Genomic DNA, 27,258 nt, shown 5'->3' with positions numbered 1-27,258 from the left:
AAATGCAACTGCACGTCTTCTGCTTTCCTCATGATCTCAGACCCAGGCACCTGTGCACTCCTTTGAGTTACAAAGCCATGTGATCTTTAATTGGAAGTCTTTATGTGATACACAAGATGTAGGAGCCTTGCTTAAAACATTTGCTTCAATATGATATACAGGGGGACCCTTTGGCAGACTAAATCCGTGATTCCCAGATAATATAGTTTTCTTTCGTTAATAAATCCTATCAGTTTTATATTATGTGAAGTTTGATTGCTTTTATCGACTGTATGAAGATTAGTACTGATATTACAATTGTCATTTGGGCAGATGATGAATAGATCAAAAGTTTAATTGGGTCGTGGGTGGGAGGAATGGTTCCTGAGATTTTAGGGTTTAGAATGTGTGAGTAATCCACAATTGATGGATCAGTGCAGAGAAAAGAGGGCAGAGAAAAGAGGGCAGACAGCATCTGAATGCTTTAGCGCAGAAGACCCTTGTGGTTAAACATGTGTGTAGAATTGTTACTCCTGCTAGACCTGTGTGCACCACTTTGGACCTCCGTGAGTGGTCACTATTTCGTGTGGTTATTTTTGTTAAAACATGTGATTGTTAACTATGTTATTTTAACCTTGTGTTTATATTCTTCTTTCATCCTTCTCCCTTTCTTCTTCTTTTCTTTCTTTCTCACTTTCCTTTCTTTCTCGCTTTTCTTCCTTTCATCTCCATTCTTACAAATTTCTGAAAATGAGGCTGTTTATATAAGTATTGTTCTTTCGACTCTAGGCATTATGTTTCCTCCCAATATTTATCTCTTAGTTGTTATACCTTTTTAGATATAATATTTCACTGTTTTATATATTACGCTTACATAATGCTTGAGTAGATGTATCTCATTTTTGTTTCCCAAATTCTTTCAATAAAGCATTTCGAACTTTTAAAAACATAACGTTTGCAAAAGAGGTGCGCTGATCTAGCCTCCTCGAAACCACTGTGAACCCCAAAAGGCTGTGACCATGAATTCCGATTACAAAGGGGTCAGTGTGCAAGCATGAAAGAACTCTTCCTCCCCAAAAAGCAAATTGGAAAAGAATTGTTAGATCCACCATTACCCTTCTACCTTTCTACCCTCGCCCTCCACGGAATGAGCTGTGGCACAAGACTTGCAGACACCTAATTGTGGATCTAGTGGTAAATGAAGATGTAGCAAGGACATGGTGTCAAGAAAACTACGGGGCATATCAATAACAACACGCGATAACTATCGCTAAACGCGTTTAGCGCGTTTGTCATTATTGCCGGATCACATCGCCTTGTTAGCGGCGTATTTGCAACACTTTGCTAACAGGCGATGTTAAATCCGGTGATAGACGGTGAGAATGAGCATTAGTATGTGAAATCCAATGGTAAGGGAACTGCGCTGATGGAAATGTAGATAATAGGGAGATGTAGACTTAACCTTGTGATCCTCCTCCCATTATACAGATAGCTAAGTCAGAAAAAAAGGAGACGTTAGATAACAGTGATAACCACGGTTAGGGTGGTTTTATTATCGCTTCTCTTGTACTGGGCAGCTTGCAAATACTGCGATGTCTGGTTAGCGAGTTTTTTCCTGTTGTTTCTGGGAAGCAACACCTACTTCGCATCTCATTAGCGATGCGGGCTGAGGCGTTAACGTAAAGATTGCTAACATGCGCTAATGCATGTTAGCAGTGCTTTAATGATAATGAGTTAGAATAATTGCCACTTTTCCGGTGCTATGTGCCAGAAAAGCGGCGTTATGTCTCTTGTTGATATGCCCTCAAATGTTTAAAAAATCCCAATTAAAGGGGCTGCTACCTATGTGATGTACCACTGGTATGGCAAAAGCACGTACAAATATTTTGGGTCAAATGTGCTAGCAGTGAGGATTAAAGGCAATTTTCAGAAGAAGGTATCTTTGACATTAAGCACTTAAATAACTTGAAATGAAATGAAATTAAAAGAATCTTATAACGCGCAACTTAGCCCGAAGGCATCAAGGCGCCTAACAGAAAAATCCACAAAAGCAAATAGAAAATAACTACAAGTACGCCCTTGCAAACAGCCAGGTTTTTTGTGCTTTTTGGAAACGCAGAACAGAGGGCTGAGTTTTGATTTCACCTGGAAGAATGTTCCATAGTTTTGGGGCGATTGTAGAAAAGGCCCTACCGCCCCATCTGCTCTTGCGGAAGCGAGGTACCACAAGCAGATTCTTTGAGGAAGAACGTAGGAGTCTGCCCGAGACGTAGGGGGCCATCAGTTTCTTGACCCCTTCAGGACCATTGCCAGAAAGTGCACTATGAGTCAGGCAGAGCTCCTTAAAGGTGATCCTCACTTCAATAGGAAGCCAATGTAAGGCTTTCCTAGCAGCTGTTGATGACGCTAGTCTGGGAGCGTCCAAAACGAATTTGGCAGCCGCATTTTGGGCGGTCTGAAGATGCTGTGTTAGGCTCTTATTCATGCTGATGTATAGGGCATTACAGTAGTCGAGTCACGAAGCGACAAGTGCTAGCACCACTTGCTTCCGCGCCTGGGGGGACAGGTAATGTTTTATTTTCCTAAGTATTTTGATGATCCCCCAGCAGGTAGCAACAGTTCTATTTACCTGCAAAGTCGTGGAGAGAGCCGGTTCAATCATTACTCCCAAATTTCGCGCTGACTCCGTGGGAGTGGGACAAGACCCCAGCGAGGGCGGCCACCATTCAGGTGACCAGATGTTATTGTTGGGGCCGAACACCAAGATCTACGTTTTCTCGCCGTTCAACTTTAATGAATTGTAAATCATCCATTGTGACACTGCTTCCATGCAGTTCCTAAAGTTGCACGGGGACGAGCCATCAGGGTGAGAGAGGGACACCAAGATCTGCGTGTCATCTGCATAGGAGACTACCTCCATCCCAATAGATCTAACCAACTTGGCAAGTGGGGTCACGTAGATGTTAAACAGGGTCGGACTTAATGCCGACCCCTGAGGGACCCCACATTGCACAGGTAGGGATGGAGATAGAAAGTCTCCCAGCTTCACACTCTGTACCCTCTGGTCGAGAAAGGAGGCCAGCAGACTCAGGGCCGATCCTTCCACCCCTATCTCCCTCAGGCGAGATGTTAGCACCGAGGGGGACAGGGTGTCAAAGGCGGCGTGAGATCTAAAAGGACCAGGACGGTGGAATGTCCTTGGTCTACCTCCATACGGATGTTGTTCAGTACGACCGTCAGGGAAGACTCGGTACTGTGGTGTTTCCTGAAGCCATGCTGGGATTGGTCCAAAAGATCAGAGGAGTCAAGAAATGCCGCCAGATGTTGGTTGAGATACGTCTCCAGCATCTTAGCAGGTGCTGGGAGCAAAGAAATGGGGAGATAATTCTTGAGCACCTCTGGATCAAGAGTTGGTTTCTTTAGTAGAGGCTTGACTACCGCATTTTTCCATTCAGATGGAAAAATGCCCTCTCTCATGGCCCTATTTATGATGTCAAGTAGAAAAGGGAGCAGGGAGTCTCTACATTCCTTCAGGACTTTAAGGGGACATGGATCCAATGGGGATCCCGACCTTGTCTTACTTAAAAGCAGGTCAAGCTCCTGATAGGATAAAGGCGGAAACTCTACCAGACTCTTGGGGGTGATGGAAGATACCTCCTTCGGGAGCGGAGGAAGGGGAACAGGAGGGGGAGGGGTACCAGATCTTTGTGCTTCAAGATTCTGGTAGATATCCGCAATCTTCGAGTGGAAGAATCCAGCGATTTTGTCACTGAATTCTTGAGATCCTGCAACAGGGTCCTGTGTCTGTAACGTGCAGAGCGAGTCCACTATTTTGAAGAGATCTCTGGGAGAGGAGAGAGTCATAGTCAGGTTAGCAAAGTACTCTTGCTTAGCTCTGATAATCTCCAACTTGTACTCCTTAAGGGGTAACTTGTGTTTATCCCTCTCCTTCAGATTCTAGCTTGTTCGCCAAAGCCTTTCTTGCTTCCTGCACCCTTGTCTCATGAGCCTAAGAGGCTCAGAAAACCAGGGTGCAGAGGGTTTCTTTCTCGGGTAGTAACAGGAGGCAAGAGGAGCCAGCACATCGACCGCTCCACCAATGGCTTTGGACAACTCCGACGCCGCTAAATTGGTATCCTCATAGAGGTCAGATTTGTAGTTTTGCATTAGTGGGGCTATCGAGGTGTTTGTAATTTTCTTAAGGTTCCTCCTGAACTTGGTGTGACTAGGGACACCTGTCCTAATAGGCTTCAAGGCGACCACAAGTTCCAAAGGAACCGCAAAGTGGTCCGACCAGGACAGTGGAATAGGGACTTCTATTTTAAGCATGTCATCATTGGAGAAAACTGCATCGAGTGTGTGACATGCCTGGTGATTGGGGTGTTTAACCAATTGCAGTAAGTCACATGCGGATAGTGCATCAATGAGATCTAAAGAGTCCTTAGCATCAGGGCTATACAAATGAAAATTTAGGTCACCCAAAACTGTCAGGTTGGCTGCTCCAAAATAGGGCTCCAGGATATTAAGAAGAGACATGCTAAAGATTGTGCTAGACCCAGTGGGTCTTTATACCAAGATACCAACAAAGGGAGTGGCCTCGGGGGATTTTATAAGAAAATGCAGGGCTTGAAAAAGGCCGGAAGGCCTGGAAAGTGGAGTGGTGTGACAGGTGTGGGAGGTCTTGTGAAGAATGCCAAGGCCACCTCCTCTGCACCCTACTCTATATAGTCTAGCTAAAGAATATCCATCCGGCACAGCCTCAACCACGTCCGGTCCTGAAGACTCAGTTGCCCAGGTTTCAGTAAGGAAAACCCATGTGGGCTTAACAAAACAAGTGATTAATCCTAAGTATAAATTGATCCGGACCAGTGTGCAGCCTTTCTAAATTGGAAGAAGAAAGCTATAAAGTTTAAGCAAGAATCTCAGTTACTGGAATTGAAAAACATCCTTGAGAAACTGAGATACCCAACTAGTCACTTGAGGGACTGAGTTAGGGAATGTGACCACTCTGCAACACCTTCTTTTATTACTGAGAACCTAAAAGCATGGAAGAAAACTTTAGTTTAATTGTAGGCTATGTTGTTTGTACTCTACATCATATTGAAAATTGTCCTTTACAAAACATGAATTAATTCAGCCCAAGTAGCAGATCTAACTTCTGTTACTTGTGCATGTTCTACCCGATAACTGTAACAATATTAACTGATTTGCAATAGGCCTTTTCGGTCCCCTACGATTTTGGGATTCACTTTGGGTTCCTTGCCTCTGCCGGAGTCCCTATCAAAAGGGGGTTCTATCTAAAATATTTGGTGAATGCTCTTGAACTGCCATCTGAACATACTACTGTTAATCATGCTGCTCATCGGCCTCCACAGGATAAGATGTCTAGAGGCAATTCCCTCGTTGATCAAAGTCTTCTTTATCTATACTGAAGTTACTTTCTATTGTCTCAGGTTGCCAGGCCACTCATAAACTCCTTAAATTATCTTCCTCAACAACACATAACTATTCCCACTTTTGAGAATATTTTTGGAATAAGGAAAGACTGTAAAAGAGACTCAGATGGTGCATGGGGGGGACAAGGAAAGGAGAGGTGGTTGCCCCAAAAGTGCTGGTCCCGAACCTTGCCTGACTGTACCATTGTATCATCCACTAAAGCAGAAATGGCATGGTTTGTGCTGAAAGTACTCATTGGTATGCCCCCTCTGTCTCTTCCACTGCCCAACAGTACTGTCATTCATGTACAACTTTCCAAGCCTGGCACGTTGGAAAGAGTAAAAAAAAACAAATGATGGACAGAATGCTAAACAATGCAAACATTCCTTCTCAGTCCCAAATGGTATACAGTCAAAATATCGAGTTTTTAATATCGATTTACATTAATATCGATTAAAAAATGTAGAATGGACACAATATCGACTGGACAGACTATAGACTACAAAAATATTGAATAGGATAGCATTAATATCGAATCAAAAATATAGAATGGACATAATATCGAATGGACAGAATATAGACTACAAAAATATCGAATTTGAGGTAAGTTAATATCAATTTTTAAAGTGTTTTTTATATTAGTATATATTTGAAAAGTGTATATTTATTGTATTATTTATATTAATAAATTTTTGTTATGGTATTTAATTTTTGCGTAGTATAATTCTGTAGTGGGTTGTGGGTTTATAGGGGAATAGGGTGGGAAGTAATTTAATTATAATTAATGAAATATGTTAATTTATTTATTGGTATTTATTTTGAATTAATTATTAATTAATTATTAATTGGTAATTAATTAAAATATAATTGGTAATACATTTTAATTAATTTATTAATTGATAAATATGTTAATTTTAGTAATTTATTTTCTGTAGCGGGTTGTGGGTTAATAGGGGAATAGGGTGGGAAGTTATTTAATTATAAATAATTAAATATGTTAATTTATTTATTTGTATTCATTTTGAATTAATTGTTAATTAATCATTAATTGGTAATTAATTCAAATATAATGGGTAATTAATTTTCATTAATTTATTAATTGATAATTATGTAATTTTTAATTTATTTTCTGTAGTGGGTTGTGGGTTTATAGGGGAATAGGGTGGGAAGTAATTTAATTGTAAGAAATTCAATTTTTAATTTTTTTTAATCTAATTTTTAATTATTTATTAATTAGTAATTAATGTATTGTTAATTGGTAAATAATTTGTATTAGTAGGTAATTATTTTGAATAATTTGTATTTCTATTTTTAATTGATTAATTAATATATTATATAACAGTGTTAATTATTTTAATTAATTTGTAATTGGTATTAATATTTATTTTATTTTTATTTATATATGAAATATTTACTTTCCCTACTGTTGCACTCACTGGAGTAGGAATAGTAGTTTTTAACCTCCAGCTATCCAACGTTTCCAACTGTTGCACTCACTGGAGTGGGAATAGTAATTTTTACCCCTACGCTATCCAATACTTTCCCTACTGTTGCACTCTTTGGAGTGGGAATAGTAATTTTTACCCCTACGCTATCCTACGCTTTCCCTACTGTTTCACTCTCTGGAGTGGGAATAGTAATTTTTATCTCTACGGTATCCAACGCTTTCCCTACTGTTCCACTCTCTGGAGTGGGAATAGTAATTTTTACCCCTACACTATCCAACGCTTTCCCTACTGTTGCACTCTCTGGAGTTGGAATAGTAATTTTTTCCCTCCCGCTATCCAACGCTTTCCCTACTGTTGCACTCATTGGAGTGGGAATAGTAATTTTTACTCCTACGCTGTCCAACGCTTTCCCTACTGTTGCACTCACTGGAGTGGGAGTAGTCATTTTTACCCCTACTTTATCCAACGCTTTCCCTACTGTTGCACTTTCTGGAGTGGGAATAGTCATTTTTACCCTCCCGCTATCCAACGCTTTCCTTACTGTTGCACTCTCTGGAGTGGGAATAGTAATTTTTAGCCCTACGCTATCCAACGCTTTCCTTACTGTTGCACTCTCTGGAGTGGGAATAGTAAGTTTTTACCCTCCCGCTATCCAACGATTTCCCTACGGTTGCACTCACTGGAGTGGGAATAGTAATTTTTACCCCTACGCTATCCAACGCTTTCCCTACTGTTGCACTCTCTGGAGTAGAAATAGTAGTTTTTACCCTCCCGCTATCCAACGCTTTCTCTACTGTTGCACTCACTGGAGTGGGAATAGTCATTTTTACTGCTACGCTATCCAATGTTTTTTCTACTGGTGCAGTCACTGGAGTGGTAATAGTAAATTTGACCCTCTCGCTATCCTATGGTAAATATATTGTATATTTTTTATTAATACTATGTTTATATATATATATATATATATATATATGAATAAATCCTGCACAGCCGCTGCGTCTTTGCTCACGCGGTGCCAGCAAAACAGGACACGGACCCAAACTTATGTGCCTTCAAATTTTATTCACCAAAGTCGTCAGTGATGTCATGAGTGATGTCACTGACCATGTGATGAGTGATGTAATATGTGACGTCATCAGCAGTGCATTGCACGCGCAAGTTATAGTGAGTCCAACTAACTATAACGTGGGAATTTCAATGGTTTTATGCGAGTAAAATTTCCACCTAACTATAACTGGTGTGAAACCTATGTTTTTTTCAGTGAATATATATATACTATGGCAGGACCTTTTAATGGGAACATCCATGGCAGGGACCAACAGGAATATGTAGCATGTTGTGTTAACTTTTCTTTCTTTCACTATTGTTACCACTAATGGGTATAAGATGACCTTAATTCAGCTGTGACTTTTTTAACATGCTGTATGATGCTGACTACGGCCCCTCGGGAGGTGGCACCAATGCCCGCCGAGCAAGCCGGTAAATCAAGTACAAAGTTCCAGGCTTAAGCAGTGCTCTCAGTCCGCAAAACAACACGACGCCGCTGTAATCTCCAAGGGTGTTTATTTAAACTAACTAGTTAGTTTAAATAAACACCCTTGGAGATTACAGCAGTGTCGTGTTGTTTTGCGGACTGCTTAAGCCTGGAACTTTGTATATATATATATATATATATATATATATATATATATATATATATATATATATATATATATATATATATATATATATATATATATATATATATATATATATATTATATATATATATATATATATATATATATATATATATATTGATGCTCCACCTTCACCTGCCTGTCGCACTCCTAGGCTGGTGCCTGCCAGTCGGGGGTGCGCCCGACAACAATATCGGCTCAAAAGTCCCTCCCCGCAATCAAACAGGAAATCAGGAAGCAGCACTCCCAGGATAAGTTCACAGATGTTTTAAACGCGCTTTCGGCACTCGGCCTTCCTCAGTAATGACGTTGCCTACCTCCGCTACAAATGATCACTCTACAAATGCAAATACTTTCCTTCAAATTATGGAGCAATATGAACAACAATTGAACCTCTCTTCATGCTGGATGTGCCTGTACCTGCCAATGGATTCTAATGTAGTAATGCTCATAATTATGTGCACTTTTGATTAGAATGATCAATGTGATGATTTACATATTCATGGACACTACATTTCTGAACTTGATTATCAAATCAATTGCCTTCCACTGGCTGATCGGGTACTGCTCTTGCCTGACCAAGGCATTTATATCTTCTGTTGTTCATCTTACTGCTACTTTCCATGGACTGCTGTCAGACCCTGTTCATAAGGCCACAGGGCAGAGAGGGCTACTGGGCCAAGTACAACCCTTTTTGCACTTGACCCTCAAGGAAGTGAGGGCAAGGCTTCCCATGGAAAAATTGAGAAAACAAAAGTTCAGAATTCAACAGTCAACGAATAGACACAGTACCAGACTGTCCAGGCTATTGTTGTTGTTTTTCCTCAAAGGAAGAACTTTAATCTTGCAGAAAAACCCAACAGTTCCCAGCTCAAAAGTAATGCCACATCAGATTATAACCTAAATTGTATTTGTTAGAAGAGGGTTTGTTAATAGGTGTAGGTGGGTACCAACAGCTAGTAATAACACCACAAACATAAGTAAGGTCCAGTCAAGTCGCAATAAATTAATCCTTGCTCAACCCTTGGTAGATTGGGTACAAGCAGTCAGGCTTAATTCAGGAGACAGGTGTGTCAACAATGTAATATCAGAAAAACAGTAAATAAGTAGGACATAGCACACAATAAAAATCCAACACCAATTTATAAAAATGGAGACTATTTCTATGATTAAAATGACACCCAAACTACAAAAATACAATGTAGGGAACCGGAGATATGACTTTTTAAAGATTAAATGCAAAAATATGATTCCTAGCGCTGAAAAATTCAAAGCGGCAACAGCAGATATCTGGTTGTGCCTGGACAGGACAAAGTCAAAGTTTCAGGCTGACCACGATTGAATCGAATGAGTCTGATACGTTGGGTGGTTGAGGCCGGTCAAAATGTTACCTTCTCACCGAGTATGGAGCTTTTTCTCTCGAAGTCAAGCGAACCTCCTCAGCAATCTGCCTTCGAGTAGATGGCAGTGGCTTGCTTCAGTGCGAGCCCTCAGTGAGTACTGGAGGTCTTTGTCTTTGTCGTGGATGGTGAAGAGCTCTAGAGCTTTCAGCAGGGCAAACCAGAAATTCAGGCCAAGTCATAGTTCAATGTCGCCGATTTGACTCTTGTCATCGACATTGGTGAACTTATGAAACTTTTTGCAAACATTTGTCCCAATGATCTCAAAGTTCTGTATCTTGATCCAGAAAGCCTCATTAGTTTCTTGCAGGGGCCACAACACCAGCCAAGGGTCCAGAAGTTCTGAGATATCTCTTGGAGGTTTGGGACTACAATTCTCACAATGCACCTGGCCAAATCCAGTAAAGTCCAGGTGAAGCTGGTCAGCTGGGCTTCTCCTAAATGGAGTTGTTCCTGGTGACTCCACGTATCTCTTTTCTACCTGTTGCTGTCAGGGAGTCCACTCCTTCATCTTTTGAAGCAAGGCAAAGCCCTCTTTAGTGAAGTCCAGAGTGTGCAGGAGGTGCAAGACTTGTAGTGCAGTCCTTTTTCTGCGCAGACCAGGGATTCAACAAGACAGTCCTCCTTTTCTTGTTATTTCCAGGCAGGGATCTGAGGTGTTGTGCAGTTCTCCCATGTTTTTTGCAGTTTCTCAGCTGGCAAGAATAGGGGGCACCCCTGACCAATGGCGTTCAAGTTGTTATCCTCCGTGATGACCACTTCAGTGTGGCATATTTATTTCGCAGAATGCTCTATTTACTACAAATCTAAATGGAGAAAATCTATCTTGGATGTTCAAGTCTGGCTGACCCAAACCACAGATGTGGCTAACTTTTCCCTACACTCCCCTTCCAGACCCTCTCCTAATTGAATTACAGGAGCTCCCATCTGCTGGGGGTGCAGGAAGTGGGGTGGGCCTGGTCCCTGTCCTAATTGTCTTTCTCCCTTTGAAGACCAGTTTGGCTACCCAGCCTCCTTCTTGTCCTGGCATCTGCAGCTGCAGATCTTCTCCCAGCAGAATCTGTACCTCTTTGGTTCCTCCCAGGCCACTTCAAACCTCATCGGGAGCAGCTTGGCTCAGCTTGTCAAAGGCTCACTAATCAGAAGAGGCTGCTACAGGGATATTTTTGGCAACTTCAAAAATGCAGGTTCTATATCTACTTTCCTGCAATAATTAAAATAAATATAACCTTGACAAGTTGTATGATTTATTGTAACTGTTATTTTGATATCTTAAATTATTGTCCTAGCTCACTCCTGTCAAACGTTAGGCTTTATAAAACTTTAATAAAGACTTCTTATATCAGCTATGGAGCTACCAGCACTACAATGGGGAACCGAAATTGGCAGTATTTCCCTCACTTGGGCATATAAAACATCTTTTATAATGTCTCTGCTTTTTATAACAAGGCAACCTACCCTAAGGACACCTAGAACAGACTCTAATGGTGAAATATCTGTAATAAAAAGGTAGTTTAAGACTTTGGAAGTACTTTTAATTCTAAAGTCAAATTTGGACACAGTTTTATTTTAAAAGCAGCCTGACAAGCAGGGCTGGCTTTAAAATGATGCAAAAGACACACAATTGATGGACGGAATGCAGAATAAATCAAAACTTTCACCCCCAGTCAAGAGATCTGGGTTAAATCCAACATTCTTTTGCTCACCATGCCACCCCAGTTTAGTCCTGGCCATATGCAAATCAGTCTTGACCCTGTGCCTCATGAGAACAGTCCAGCCCAAACTACCAAGCCAGGTCCTCCCTGGACCATACACAAGCATTCTAGGTCCGGTTTTGGGGATCCACCCCTCATCAGCCAGAGTAGCTAAAATCCAGTGGCACAGTGAACCCGGGACCCACGTTCTGGGCATACCCTGCGCACTTAGGGCGAGGAAGCAAAAGACACCAATTGATGGACGGAATGCAGAACAACTGATTAATTCAAGAATATAGGCAACAAAAATGTTAGCCAATTAAAAAATAATAAATATGACTTGTATGGCATCCAAAATAGATGCAGGTCCGTAGTTTTGGATAGATGTAAAATTCTCTCTTGTTGTGACGCCTATTGTGCTTTTCCGGCATCTGTCGGAGGGCTGAGATTTGTTCAGTTGCCCATCTCTTTCCTTATTCCAGTACTTTTATGACTGGACTCCAGACTCATTTAGAGCTTTTGCGATGACATTTATTATTTTTCTATTGGCAATTTTTTTTTTAGCCTATATTCATGAATGAGATCTTAAACGTTTTTCTGTTATATGCTGTATCAATTGTTGTGTTTGTCCTGTGGATGACCATACTAATTCTATTTGGTCAAAATTCTATTAACGCATTTCTTTGGCATTTATTCAAGAGGATTTATTAATTGCCTCTCCTGGTTTTGTGTTTTGTCCAATCAATTTTTCTGCGAATGTATTTGCCTCGGCCATTGTTTTTCTGTTTACACTGATAATTGTGGTTTCTGATCTTGTTTTGTATGTAATTGTGTGAGCACCATTTGTTTAAGATTGTATTGTATTTTTATATGATAGTCTTGCTAAAAAATTGCATACATTTTCGATGGGTATCCATATTCGTCTATTTTTTCTATTTTATATGATTTGTTTTTTGTGATGTAATTTTCCTTACTGTATTTGCTTCTTGAATTACTTTCTATATGTGTTATATATGCTGTGTATAATTACATACTTGAACCGCTGTTAGTATTATAGTATTCAGTAGTTGTGGCCTCCAGCCCGAACAGGGCTTCTTGCTTCGGAGGAAATACAGCTTCATTTCCAAATATCAGCAGAAACAGAACTAGTCTCTTGAGTCCATGGTCGATTGCATGGCGACATTGTAGTATTTGATCTTGTAAATGCTTTAGTACAGCTTAAACAGGACCCACTCAGAGAGACCGTGGGAATCCCCTCACTGCACTGGTTAGCTTTGGTTTCACTGTCTGTGCACATCAGCTTTCTCTGGGTGCACCTCATGCTAGGAACATGCTTACAGTTTTCTTCTGGGCAGCATATTAGAGCAGGGAAATGGGAGAATTTGAAAACAAGTGAGAGGAATATGTTTTCCTCATTTATTTATATTGAAGGTGAGACAATTTTAGGTAGTAGACAGCTGAAATACAGCCATTTTTGGCTTCAACAATCAGAAGTCTCCTGCCTGAATCGAGTCTATTGGCATGTATGGGACAGTATCTTTTCCTGGAGGGCCAGACATGCTCCTTCCCTCTATTAGGAGCAGGCTTCTAGGCTCTTCTGGCACACCATCAGTTTCTGCAGTCTTAAAAAAGTTTTCCCTTTGGGATATAATCATACCATATAGCTAAATACTGGAATCAAACAATTCCCACACCTCACAATCACACAATGGCCCAACAATCCAAAAGGTACAAAAGTTAATTTATCGATGCTTCATAAAAATGTGTTAAAAACAAGCTTGAGCTAGTAGCTCTCAATAAAAATCACAAATTCACAATGTACTGTATTTTCCTAAGGTTACTCCATCAGTTTCTCCAGCAGAAAGTACAGACTCTAGGTGATGTCTCTTCAACTTTAGGGGACTGGCTGTCAGGCTGACACCAGCCCTAGCTGCACAACAACTCCTTGAACTGCTCTCCTTGAGCAAGAAGAATGTCAAACTGGAATAAAGTGGAGTGGTATGGAATCCACTTTTTAAACTTGGGCTCTCGTAGAAAGTTACAAAGAGGGTGTTAAAACAGGAGTATCCCAAGCTAGGGCTAAATGAATTGTGAGATTTCAAACCATTGATGTCATTATCTTTCCTGAAGCCCTAATCAGAAACAGAGAAAAGAATACACCCTCCCTAGAGACTTCTTCACCTTGAACAACAGAACATGCAGTCCCCCTCTCTCCCTTACCTTCTACCAAACTACAGCATTCTGGAATTGCCAATTAGCCGGGGTTTTTTCAAGCAAGGTGCTCCTGTCTCCATCCACCCTCAGGTGTGCAAAATAACAATGGATTGGGATGTGACATGAATAATTACGAGTAGCTGAGATTAATTCAAGCATTCATTCATCCATCCTAACTAGGACGGGTATGCCTAGACATGGTTTTTGTGTGTACTGTGTCACTGAAAGCAAGCTATACCTTGCTGATGAACCCTAAGAAAGGCAAAACCGTTCCTGGGTTGCTTCTGTTCAGGGAGGACCTTGCTTGACAGTTCTAACTGTACTGTACCCATTTTAGCAGGGTCTACGCTGATTTGCATATGGCTAGATCCCAACTGAGGTGGCATGGTCTGCACAATAATGACAGATTTAGATGCAGCCTGAATAATTGCCAATGATTGAGATTAATTCAAGCATTCCATCGATTACTTTTTTGTATACTTTAGTGTGTTGCCTTAAGTGAGACAGGTATGTCCAGACATGGGTCTTGTGCACACTCTGTCACTGGAAGCAAGCTATAACTTGCTGATGATCCCTAATTTGGGTGAGACTGATCCTGGGTTGCTTGTGTTCCAGTTCATGGAGGACGTGGCTTGGCAGTTCGGGCTGGACTGTTTCCATTGGAGCAGGGTTTAAACTGATTTGCATGTGGCTAGGTCCCAACTGAGGTGTCATGGTGTTCAAAATACCATTGGACTGGGATGCGGTCCAAAGTATTAACAGTGGCGGATGTTAGTTCAAGCATTCGATCCATCACTTTTTTGTATACTTTAGTCCATTCATCCTTACTTTGGTGTCTGGTTCTCCACTCTCCAGCTACCACAATGCAGGCAGTACTCTTCCACTGTCTGGGGAAGCTGTCCTCATCCCATATCTTGTGTCATGTTAAACCAGGGGCATCCAAAATGGATCCCCTGCCCCCAGGTCTCAGACTCTCACTCACTGCACATACACCCACTCAAACATTCACACAGGTTGCTGGTGCAAGGTTCCAAGTTTCACATAAAAGCGGAATTTACATGAGAGAGGCCAGTAGGCTTCCCTCTCCTTGACACAGATAAAAATGTCTGGTTACACTACTAATTCACAAAACAAAGTGCGTTGCGGCCACCAAATTATGTGATGCACCCTGTACCTGGACAGCAGTCCAAGCCGCACTGAGTTCTTGGTGCGCCCCTTCAAATCACAGAAAGAATATTAGACCCTGCCTTACCAGGAACAGGCCCAGGCTTCCATGCACACGCTAGATGAGCGTGATCGCAGATCTAAAATAATCATCAGAATGTCAGTTTCACATGCAATTAGGCACTCAGGGCAGGTGTACATGTCCGTTTACCATGCACAACATGGCACAACCATTGGTTTGGGCCATTGGAAATGTGAGAGTCTTGGGTATAGTGAAAGTAGAATGATCATAGCCAAGTGTACAGAGCCAGTCCCTTAGTCTGTCTTCACTAACGCAAACCTATTGAGAACAATGTATATTTCTGAAGCTCTGATGGTACATAGTGGGGCTGTCGTAAGACCTGGCTCATACTATGTGTGCAGGAATACAGCCTGTGTATGTTTCTCAAGGACTTATCAGTATCCTATAACTGCTAAGTTGTATCTGGCGTAAGATACACTCCTACAAAACACCTTACTGACAGAGCTTATCTAGAGCTGACAAGAGAAACATCCCAAATTACCTGATTCTTTACTAACCTATTGATTATCCAGGAAGTAGCACAGTCTATCTATGCAATCCAACAGTTAGACAAGGTATTAGATGAGGCTGGGAATTTGATTGAAATTGTCAATAGATTGATCTTTGACCAATTAAAAACACAAGCTGCAATTTTACAGACTAGGACAGCTCTCAATGTTGCCTTGGCTGCCGAAGTTAAAGTTTGTACACTTGTAGGGTCAGAATGTTTTTTTTCATTCATCCAAAACGTTACTTTAGGCATTCACAAATAGTTCGATGAAATTGATGAAAAGTAAAGAGCTTACACAAAATTTATCATGGACATGTTCTGAAGGGTAGACCATTTGGTCTTGGTTGACAAGTATTTTTACACTTTTAGGAATGAAGGTTCCTGAATTTACTTTGTCATCCCTATGTTGATTCATTTTATTATCTCAATCTGTATTGCGTATGTCAACAGTTTCACCAGAAGCAAGGGCACTTCTCCATCCTACTATGTTACCCCCCACAGATAATCTTTTGAGCCTGATGTAAACTTGGAAGGTAATCCCTTAATGATCATTGACATATCTTACGTTGAACAAAAACATACTACAAGAGGAAGGAGTTGATCATGTAAACCATTGCCTTACCATAACTGTAACAGCTCCTCACATTTTTCTAGCTCTTGCTAACTGAGCTCAAAGGAAGCACCCATTATCTGTCATTTTAGGTCTCTCGTTCATATCATGGTTCCTTAGATGAGAAAGTGTTGGCTATTTTATTTATTTAGTTTATTTATTTATGAAGTTTTATATAGCGCGAACTTGATCCCGAAGGATATTAGAACGCTTTACAATTTGAGGGAAAGGTAACAAATCAAAACATGAGTCTAACATGGCGAATCTAATAGGCATTGAATCAAATAGTGCACATATAACAGCTTATTTATAAAACCTGAGTGAACGAGGAATGGGCTATCTGCAACACTCTCTCTTTGCCTTTCCCGCAGGGGTAACGCGTTATTCCAGGATGATTTAAATGGTTTGGTGCTGTCGCAGGGATTCCGTTCTCATACAGAACTGTGAATAGAGACTTGGAACCACAGTGAATTAGGGTGTGCCAAAACTCACCTTAGTACCCAAAATCCCCTACCAGACTAGCTACAGTGTCTTATTGGTTATCACAAACTCCCACTGCTTAGACAAACCAGAACATGGACTTAGTACACCTCAGGTAACGTGGAACACATGAACACTCTTTCGTTATACAATCATTCCAATCCAGAACAAGGAGTAAAAGAGGACACGTGCATATTTGAAATATTTATTCACTAATGCCGTGTTCTCAAACGCAGTATCTTAGCTAATACAAGCAAACATATTATAACAAACAAAGTAATCAGCATAGTCACTAGTCCGTAGAACACAAAAGGTGAAAGCATGGTATTATGCTAAAACGAATAGGGTTCAGTAACACCTAGTTCTCACCCTCCCTAGCTAGTATAATATATTATATCTAAGAAGGTCTCTTTGGGTTTTAGCAGGGCGGCCCCATACCTCAAGATCCTAGTGGTAAGGGATCACATCATCTTCCACCAGCTCTCTGCATGCGAAGCACCATCAAGTGTGTTTCTATGCTCTTGTGCAAAGCAATATAAAACGCGCCTAAAGCCAGAACTTGGCCGCAGCTGCATGTATGTTATGTCTAGGAACGTGCGAAGATCAGACCTCACAACAACCACTGTGTTGAGATATCCTTGAAGGTTTCTGCACTCACTGTACAGACACAGCTCACCAAGCAAGGCTGATATCAGAGTAACAACATATTATTCTCGCATGAAACACAACATTCTACTAGGCTCAAAGCTAAAGCAACAGCTATGTGTTGTGTGAAGAAGCAGCAGAAAGGTAAAAGGGCGTTTAAACTCCTAATAAGCTCATGCTAACTTAACACAGCATATAGGCAATGTATATCTATATGACAGTGCCTCAGAACTGTTTCGAGTGCACAGACGTATCTAAAGAAACCCATAGACATTATTGGCCCTACAATTAGAACCCATACACCAAAGGAGAAAGAAGCCCCATAACCTGCCTTTAAGGCCCCTTACCAGTCTTGCTGCTTGTAAGTGTTATAAATAAGGAAATACTACTACCCAAGTTACAAATGCTCAGTGTACCCACCCAATGAACATAATGCTTACTCTGATGTGTTGGATTCAAACTTAAGTCTTGAAGGTCGGAACAACAGATACTGTTTTCAGCTCAGTACGTACGCTATCTATTCTAAAGGCAAAGCGCTTACCTGATAAATGTATTTAGGTCACTGTATGAACCTTGGAGGACTTTACTCAACAGCATCTCTATTCTAGCTCACTCTGTCAAAAATGCTTACATTTCTGTTTCAACTGAAGGTCATCTTCTTCCTTTCTCATGACTTTAGACCTAGATGTATATACTCTCTTTGTTTTGTGAAGTTATGTGATCACAAATTTGTAGTCTGTAAGTAAAAAAGTGTGGGTCCAATTACAATCTCAGTCATAAGGCCTCCGACCTTAGGTCGGAGGCCTTACAACTAAGATTGTTGGTTTCACTTCCAGCCGGCTGATTAGAATTCAGAATTGAATCCGGAGGGTTATTACGGCAGGGTTCCGATGGCCTCCAGGAGCCCGCCTGCCAGTCAGAAACCGACCCATAATCCAAATGAAAAACGTTTCCGCCTTCAGGATTACGATGCACGGTTTCTGGCTGAATTTCCATGAAGGCCTTTCCGACATAGAAACCCCTGGCAGGGTCCTCTTCTGTTTTCGTCCTCTGGTTGGGGTCTTAGGGAGCGCCATAGGTGTCCCCTTGTTGATCCCTGCACCTTGTGGCAGGCACCTTGAGGTGCCTACACGGAGTGCAGGGATGAACACAGATTCCAGTTCCTCTCTGGGAGCTTGTGTTCCGTCCGGTTTACAGCAGTTACACAAGCTCTCATTGAGGAATGGGAGTATGCAACCACACCATGTGTGGTCACATCTTGATTAGGCGGTCGGGACCGCCCACTGGAGGTCGGTCGGTCCAGTTTCCCCGATGCTGTGGGGCGGACGCAAGTCCACCGGACATAAAAATAAGTCCCTATATATTTACCTTTGCTTAATAAATTTGCTCCACTATGGTGTGCAGTGGGACCCTTTTGCTGACTAAATCTGTGATTAATAGATAATAACTTTTTTTGTTAATGAAACCCATGCAGACTTTGATTGGTGCACAGATTTTCTTTGACACTCGAGAGTCCAATGAAAATTATATGTAGATACCATAACCTGAGCTTTTGAGAGATGTTTGTCAGTCTTATTAGTTTTAATGCATTTAATGATCAAATGCAAGAGAGGGCAGTCAGTCTCCATTTAGACACTTATGCGCCCTCTGGTCCAGATCATCATAATATGACTTGGATACTATGCAGAAAAAATATAATTCCAGATTCTCAGAGCAGTACTTGGAAAGATTATTTTGATGTGCTTTTCTTAGGCAAATTTTCCTCGGAAGTTGGGTGTACTTGATTTGAAGTTGCACAGGATCTGTAGAAAATTATAGATTGGTGCTGGGTTTCGAATCACTTGCAAAATCACAGTGCAAGTTATATAACTACTGCACGAGAGTTACTTTAGTATTGGTACTACTGGTTGTTATGTAAAGCCTAAATGTGAAGGTGGGTTTTTTATTTTTTAAATTTCTCCATTCTTTCCAGGGTGAAAACAGGGCCTTCAGTGAAGAAAACATGATACAAGTTGTATTTGACTTCTTTATGGCAGGTTCTGAAACTACTACTGCCACCCTGGCCTGGGCATTGCTCTACATGTTGGCAAATCCTGATGTTCAAGGTAATTCTGTTTTGGTTGACCTCACTGTTTCCTGTGTACAGGCAATCCAGAAGGACACGATTGCATAATGAACTACTCTCATGATTAGCTAGATGAGGACAGATTAAAAAGCCTGCATACACCTTTAAGAGGGACTAAAAGCATAAAAAATGATATGGTGTCACTGAAAAAGAGACAAGTTGTTAACTTAAACAGTAGTGTCATTCAGAGAGGATTAGCAGATTTACACTAAGTTTAAAGGTGAGGTATTTACAGTCTGTCATTCTAACTTTTGTTTATCACTAAGATCCTGTTCTCTTTTTCACTGATACAATTTTAGCTTCACTGGCATGAGCCCTACATTGACAGCAAGTAATCCATGCTTTGGCCATGCCAACACTTTTTTTAGAAAGAATTTCTAAACACAAATATCCAAAGCCTGGAGAATACAAAACAACAAATGTCCCTGATGTCTACTAGCACTCTGGGGAACTTTCATATTTTATCAGTCTGAGTACTCAGGCTACATGATATGCCTACCGCACATAGCTTGAGGGTTAGGTTTCACTTTTGCTTTACCTAGCAGCGGCTGTTCCTTGTTCGGGAATGTGGGAAACAATTGCTTGGGGAAGCTTCCAGTGTGCATCAGCTGTACTGTTAGTACCCATCTGTAAATATTACCCAGAGTATTTATAAATGGCGTTCTAAAGCCATACCTTGAAGCTTTAGTGCTGCTTGGTGAGTCCATATTGAAGACGGCCCTAGGAAAACTCACTGTGCGGTCATGCGAACAATCTTAAGATGAATATATGTTTTAATTCTTAATAACATGTAAAGGACCACCAATATGACATAGTTGTCATACATGGGTATCCGCTGCTTAATTCAGGGAGCTGGGAAGGTTGATCAGATCAGAAGGACCAGGATGATGTCAGATTTTTAGGCTAACGTCTAGCCGTGTAAGTGATTATGCTCGTGCTCATCATATGTAAAGGTATCTCCTGCACATATCATTTAAGTATTGCATGGCTCCTGTTTTCATTGACAGATCTTTAACAGTCCTCGACCTCAGATTATATGGATTATGGTAAGTGTTGCATACATAAATACTTGCACACTGGTGTATGTATTTCATCCATTTTATTGGTGAATACGTTCTTCCTTGCATGTGTCCACCAACCAACTGCCTGTAGATTCCTTCATGCTTGAACATGAACATCTCATGTGTCACATGGCTACGGCGGTGTTCCACATCCCTAAGCAACATAACAAACCCCACCCCTTTCCATTATAAAGAGAAATATTTAAAAAAAAGAACAGAATATAAACGTACTATAACAAATAATCCTACCTAACATAAAACAGTACTAAGCTAAGGCATTAACAGAGCAAAGCTTGATAGCATGTAATGATTTACATTGTTTCTGACCTGGATGTAAACCATGTTTTATGTATGAAAAACAATTATTTAATATTGACAAAATAATCTTTTAGCCAACACAAAACTTTCCTCCTTCTCACAGAAATTTGACAGGAGTCAATATCCTCTGTCTCCCCGAACAAGGTTCAACCCCCTCCAACACATCCTCAGTGTCTGCGCCAACATGCTTGTCATTTTCTCAGATTCGTCTTTTGCAGCCTTCAGGGAATTCTTACTCTCCATTACTTGTCCTTCCATACCAGACATATCACCTGAAGCATTCCCTTCAACTTCATCCTGTAATCAATCATATTTATCCTCCTTATCTCCATCAATCCTTCTTTCAACTGCAATTCTAATTAAATTCTACACTTTCCCATTCCTCAATCTCATAGCATTATGCAAAACTGCTTCTGGTTGAAAAAAACAACTGTCACCCTTTACGACAATACCTGTTTTTAGGTCTCGTGCCTAGCGTTGCAGTGCGCAGTGCTGCTCGAGCAGTGCGAGACCTCTTGTAAGGGGGTTTTGAAAGATGACCACATGCTTGTGCGTGCGATCAGGCTTTCGCCTGCAGCCATTGACTTTCACGTGTTTTTTTTTAAAAAGGCACGCGATTGGGAAAAGGCGGGCCCATGTCCCGCCTTTGCTCCACCCATATCCGTCATGGCTAGCACGCACAACAGCACGCATTAGCCTCGCTGCCTCTGCCCTGCTCCCTTGCCTCAGCTCCTCTGTGGTGCACGCACACCACTGTTTTCCTTTCACTTTCGCGCCACGCGGCCGTTTCACTTTCACGCCCGCGCGGCTATTGCACAACAGTCATCTTAACACTGTTCGACTCCGCTTTCATTTAGTACACTAATGCATTCTGGGAGCTGTAGTCACGGCATAAATTACAATAAATGTATTCTTCGTAGCACTATATGGTTGGTAAAAAAAAATGCAGTGCTTCTGCTTAACAAAACTCATAGTCGCCCCACCCCCCAGTGGGTAAATGTTTGTTTTTTCGTACATGAGTAGTTCATTTGGGGCAGTCTCTTGTCCACATGGCCAGGGTCCCTCAGATGAGGGAAAGATGTGTTTTTTTGCGGCAGTTTCATGTTCCTGGGTTAGACCGAGGTATCTGATGTTGGGGTGGGAAGGTTGTGCATCAAAAAGAGAACCCCATAGCAACAGCAGTCTCCTCCGGGCCTCTGCTTTTCACTGCATACTTACTATTTTTAGAAATAGGAAAGAAACGGCGTCCAAATTTGGAAGCGTTTTCTGTAAAATGTAAAATACTTTTTCTTACTCCACCAGCCCCCGGTCGTCTTGCAGATTAGCGTTTTCAGATGGCTTTAGGAAGTGCTTGAAACAATTTCAGTGTTAAACCCAGGCCTCGTGTACCAAATCCCATGGCCTGGTGGTACATAAATGGTGCCAACCAACTCCACCCCGTAGCCGTATAGGTGCACAGATTGGCCGATAGGCAGGCGTCATGCCAAGGGTGCTCGCAAAGTTGAATGGGAAGAAATGAACAGGCCAGCCTTTAATATGTTTGTAATGCGGAGATTAGGGTTAAACTCCGGTATGACGAAATTCGTTAAATAGAAAGGATTCTGGCTTCATATTTAATCCAGGCAGTTCTCTGGGAACCACAGTCTAGCCTGCGCATCTTGTGCGTGCATGCACCAAGAACTCGCACCCTGCACACCTGGGGCTTACTTAGAGGTGGGCGGATTGATACTCCGAAAAATCTTGACAGATTATCCTAACAAGTGCGTAAAATATTATCGAGGCCACTTGAATTATCGCGTAAATAGAGGATTAAATTATGTGGCAGGGTTTACAATAATATGCCGACAAGAAAAGGTAAATTATGAGGCGTAATGTGACTTATTTTCCAATGGATTTACCTCGTTATCTTTTTAATTTTGTACATACTATCTGGGTAACGGTTTCACCTCATCAGTACTAGTCTGACACCCAAATATAATATAGCAATAGTAAGCAGAAGGGTGAAAACATTGCGTCTTCCTCTCCACTGCGCTTCAACAGGTTTTGCTTCAGTTTACTTATTTTTGATCCATGTGAGCTGGATTTTTTGGGGTCAAAATATGCGTTTTGTGGCAACTGGGGCAGATCTGTAATTTTGCGGAAAGGCAGCGGCCGCAAAATCACATAATTCCAGTGGCCCCAAATATGCACTTGTAATAAGGTGTCAGATATCCATAATGTTTGTTACTGTGTAACCAGCCTGCCAAACTGTAAACAAGGTCCCTGGTCTCTATGAAGGGGCTTTATCAGTGGTGATGCGTGGAGTTGATAGGTCAGGCGTGCTCGGCAGGGAGCCCTCATAGCAAGACTCCAAACATTGTTTCCCCAGCTATGAACTCCCAGTGATGTAAGGGAAAACGTAACTGTTGCTGAAAACAGCTGTTCTTGACTGTGCTGGCTTAGTGCACACTTATTCTCAATGGTGCTCCTGTCAGCATAGATATTTGTTCTCTCAGTGGTGCTAGTGTCTTTAGCTTTGTGAGGTTACTGATAGTGCCCTAGTATATTGAGTACCTGTTCTCATTGGTGATCCTAGCATCACAGCAATCTTTGCGCACACAGATGTGTTTGCATAGCACTCACTGCTTTGTATGGTGCTAGCGTGTTGCTGATGGGTTCTCCCAATTCTCTGGTGGCAATGTGCTTGGATAGTGTAAATCTGCTCTAAATGGTGCTCAGTATCGTTATTTTTGAGCTACGTGGTTTGTTTATGTTTATGTTTATGCGATTTATAAAGCACGCAACTACCCGTAGGTGTCTCAGCTCTGAGGACTAGACCCAAGAAGGTAAACGTAGCACTTTTATGGGTTGAGAAGCCATGTCTTCATCTGTCTCCTGACGGTGAGCAGGGTAGGGTTTGTCTTGATGTTGGGGGAAGTTTGTTCCAGAGTTTAGTGGTGGCACACATGAAGGATCTGTCACCCCAATGAGGTTGTTTTTGTACAGGGGACAATTAGCAGGTTTGCGGTAGAGGAACGCAGTTGTCTAGGGGGGGTTGTACTGACGGAGGGAATGTTTGAAAAAGTCAGGTCCGATGGAACGAATGGCCTTGTATGCGATGCAAAGAGCCTTAAACTTGGCTCTGTTTCTGACAGGCATCCAGTGGAGTCGGCGGACCACTTTGGAGATAGGTTTACATTTTAGAGTGACTGTCAGGAGCCTGGCGGCTACGTTTTGTAACAGTTGGAATCTGTTAAGAACTCTTTCTTGTGCATTAATGAATAGGCTGTTGCAGTAGTCTACTTAGGACATGACAAGTGTGTTAATTAGTGTTTTGGCAGCAGTGTGTGAGTGGTATGGAAGAAGTTTCTTTATGATTTTAATGACATAGAAAGCTGAGGTGACTACTAAATCAGCATGGTGCATTAACGACAGCTTAGTGTCGAAAATGCCTCTGAGATTTCTAACTTTTGTGATTGAGGGGGGTGTACAAAAGTCTGATAGCCACCAGAGGGAGGACCATGAGGGAGTGAGCTTGCCGAAGATCATCACCTCCGTCTTGCTGGATTTTAGTCTGAGGGAGTTGTTTGTCATGCAGGTGCTTATGGCCAGCATTCCCTGTTGGAAGTTGGCTGCCACCTTGGCTCCATCGTTGTGTATTGCCAACACTAATTGGGTGTCGTCGGCGTAGGATGTGAGACGCAGGTTGTAAGTTTTAATGACCCTCGCTAGGTCCAACAGGCTGATATTAAATAAGGTTGTGCTTAGCGAGGATCCCTGAGGCACACCACCAGGAAAAGTGTATGGGGGAGGTGAAATTGCCAAGTGTGACTGATTGTGAACGATTAGCAAGAACTGACGCTGCATGGCACTGGCTGTGTGTGTAATGCCTAAGGCAGTGACAGGGTCGATCAAAGTGGCATGGTCGACTGTGTCAAAAGCTGCAGAGAGATCCAACAGGACGAGAACTGCGGCTCAGAAAATCTTTTTTTTTTCATCAGAAGCTTTGGTAAGGGCGGTTTCCGTACCGTGTCCCTTTCTGAAGCCAAACTGGGTGTCATCAAGTAAGTGGTTTTCCTCAATAAAATGTGTCAATTGAGAATTCATGACTTTCTCTGCAATTTTTGCTGGTAGGGGTATACATGCGATGGGCCTGTCCGAAGGGTCAAGGTTGATCTTTTTGAGGAGGGACTTAATAAACGTCTTTTTCCAGGTGGAGGGATATATACCAGTTTTGAACATGGAATTGAAGATGTTAGCTAAATTAGATCCTATGATAACAGGGTTGAGATTAAGGGTGGCCTGTGGACATGGATCCTCTGGAGATCCTGATCTCATAGTAGAGAGGAGATAAGTGATGTGATCAGGGAGATTTGGTGAAATTGCTCAAAGGAGGGGGGTGAAAAATGATGGTGGGGAAGAGTCACAGGAAGTGGGGGCCTATAGGTGCACTGATGTGACTGGTTTCCACTGTGGGTATGTTGAAAGAGTTATTTAGAGTCAAGTTATTGTAGATGGTGCTGACATTCTCCTGAAAGTGTGAGGCTAATGAGTTGCAGAGTGTCTGGGAGCAGGGATAGGAGGGGTCAACCCTTGGCCTGATAGCTTGGAGACGACATGGAACAGTTGCTTGGCAGAATTTTGTGCAGATCCAATTTGATTACAGTAGAAATTGCTTTTAGCTGTGATCAGAAGGTGTTTGTAATTAGCTAGGGGTTGTTTGTAGAGGTATTTTTGTTTGGGGTCTTAGTTTAAATGCCAGCCGCATTCTTGATGTCTGCATTTTTGTTTTTCTCGCCTAAGGGTCTCGTTAAACCAAGGTGCAGAGACCGTGATTTTGGTATTGGACCTGTGCTTGGTCCGTACCGCCAGGTTGACCGCGTTGTTAACCCAGAGTGTGCAATATTTAGCAGCTAATTCGGGGTCATCAGGGGGAAGATCGGGCAGAGAAGCGAGACAAGAGGATTGAAATTCGAGGGGGTCAGTGTTATTCCATGCTTTGAATTGACTGGGAAGTGAGGGATTGAGGTGAGGGTGGGAAATGGTTTTAAATTGGATATCAAAAAGGACTGCATAGTGACCAGTCCATGGTAGTGGGAGGACATTTCCAAGGGCTAGGAGCTGGTGATTAAAGAAAAGTCCATCTAACACGTGTCCAGCGGATTGTGTGGGGTGGCGACGATTTGTGTGAGGCCTACCGCATCGAATTCGGCTAGTAGGGCTGCGGTGTCTGTATCGTTGTGTACCTCCGGATTAAAGTTAAAATCCCCCAAGATGGAGAAGTTGTTTTCACCTGCAACTAGTTCAAGTAGGCATCCCATGGAAGCAAGGAAATCAGAGCGTGATCCAGGGGGGCAGTATAGAAGAATACTTTTAAAAGGGGGGAGACGGGGGATTGTGATTGAGAAGCTGCAAGCTTCGCAAATATGAGTGGGGATTGATTCTGTCCTAATTAAGTAGTGTTCTCGGTGAATGAGTGCAAGGCTTCCACCTTTTTTTTGTAGTCTGTCAAATCGACAGACAGAGTAGCCTTCTTCCACCCAGGTCAGCGTTCCAGTGGCCAGGCGCGACTATTTAGAGGCGTGCTGGTCTGGGCGCTTGGCGGTTCAACACTGCTGGCGAGTAAATAGAATTCTGCCCACAGTTGCTTTTATTAATTTTATGGTGAATTTGCCTTCGCTATTTTGCATAAAGTATATTTGCTGCTCTGAGGGGTTTTAAAAACGATTTTGCTTTTTAAACGGGATGAAATCAGTCTTTATTAATTGCTACTAATCTTTTTGCACATTTACTTTGTTTGAGGCTTCCCCGGTCCGCCACGGCTTTGCCGATTGTTGCGGAGGGAAGACCTCATTTCTCCTCACTTTCGGGCGCCTTCTTCCGCCCAGCTCAGCGTTCCAGTTGCCAGGTGCGACTATTTAGAGGCACGCTGGCCCGGACGCGCAGCAGACGCGCGCAGCGGGCACGCCGAAGGGGCGCCTAAGGCAAGCCCGTCAGCGCCCGTCCGCGCCGGGACCGGGCTTAGAGCCAGCCATGCTGCCGGTTTTGACCAGGGCGATGTGAGCCGGCGCTCCTACAGTCGGGCAGCGCTACTATCTTGGAATCCCGGCACCCTTGCAGGTCAGAAACGCTGCGACTTGATATCTGACATCGATTGGGGATGTCCTGGCTACAATTTTCATTTTAGCACTTACCAGCCTAGAATGCACATAACTGATGAGCAAGTGCCGACCGTGCTGGCAGCCCTGATTAACGCACGGTCTATGGTGAAACATGCAGCAAAAATTTACGAGCTTATAGTTGACAATAATTTGGATATTCTGTTTATTACGGAAACGTGGCTCAGGGAGTCCTGCAAACCGGTTGTAGAGCTAGCTGTCCCTAGAGGATAACGCTTGGCCCGGGCTGACCGTAATACGGGGAGAGGGGGTGGCACTGCTGTGGTGTTTAAGTAA

General features: G+C 42.2%; 1 protein-coding gene across 4 annotated transcripts in view; it reads left to right on the top strand.

The window, feature by feature from the left end:
* The window catches only part of LOC147723117 (cytochrome P450 2J2-like), a 500,182-nt gene that overhangs the window by 284,206 nt on the left and 188,718 nt on the right, over window positions 1–27,258 (top strand). For all 4 annotated transcript variants that reach the window (XM_086965465.1, XM_086965463.1, XM_086965462.1 and 1 more), the window contains exon 6: window positions 19,293–19,425. In XM_086965465.1, coding sequence (XP_086821591.1) covers window positions 19,293–19,425 — 133 coding nt within the window. The remainder of the gene's footprint in view (window positions 1–19,292; window positions 19,426–27,258) is intronic.

Source organism: Lissotriton vulgaris, chromosome 4_1 (assembly GCF_964263255.1).
Source record: "Lissotriton vulgaris chromosome 4_1, aLisVul1.2, whole genome shotgun sequence".
NCBI lineage: Eukaryota > Metazoa > Chordata > Amphibia > Caudata > Salamandridae > Lissotriton > Lissotriton vulgaris.
The sequence above is the reverse complement of the archived record's forward strand: the minus strand, read 5'-3'. Positions and strand labels throughout refer to the sequence as shown.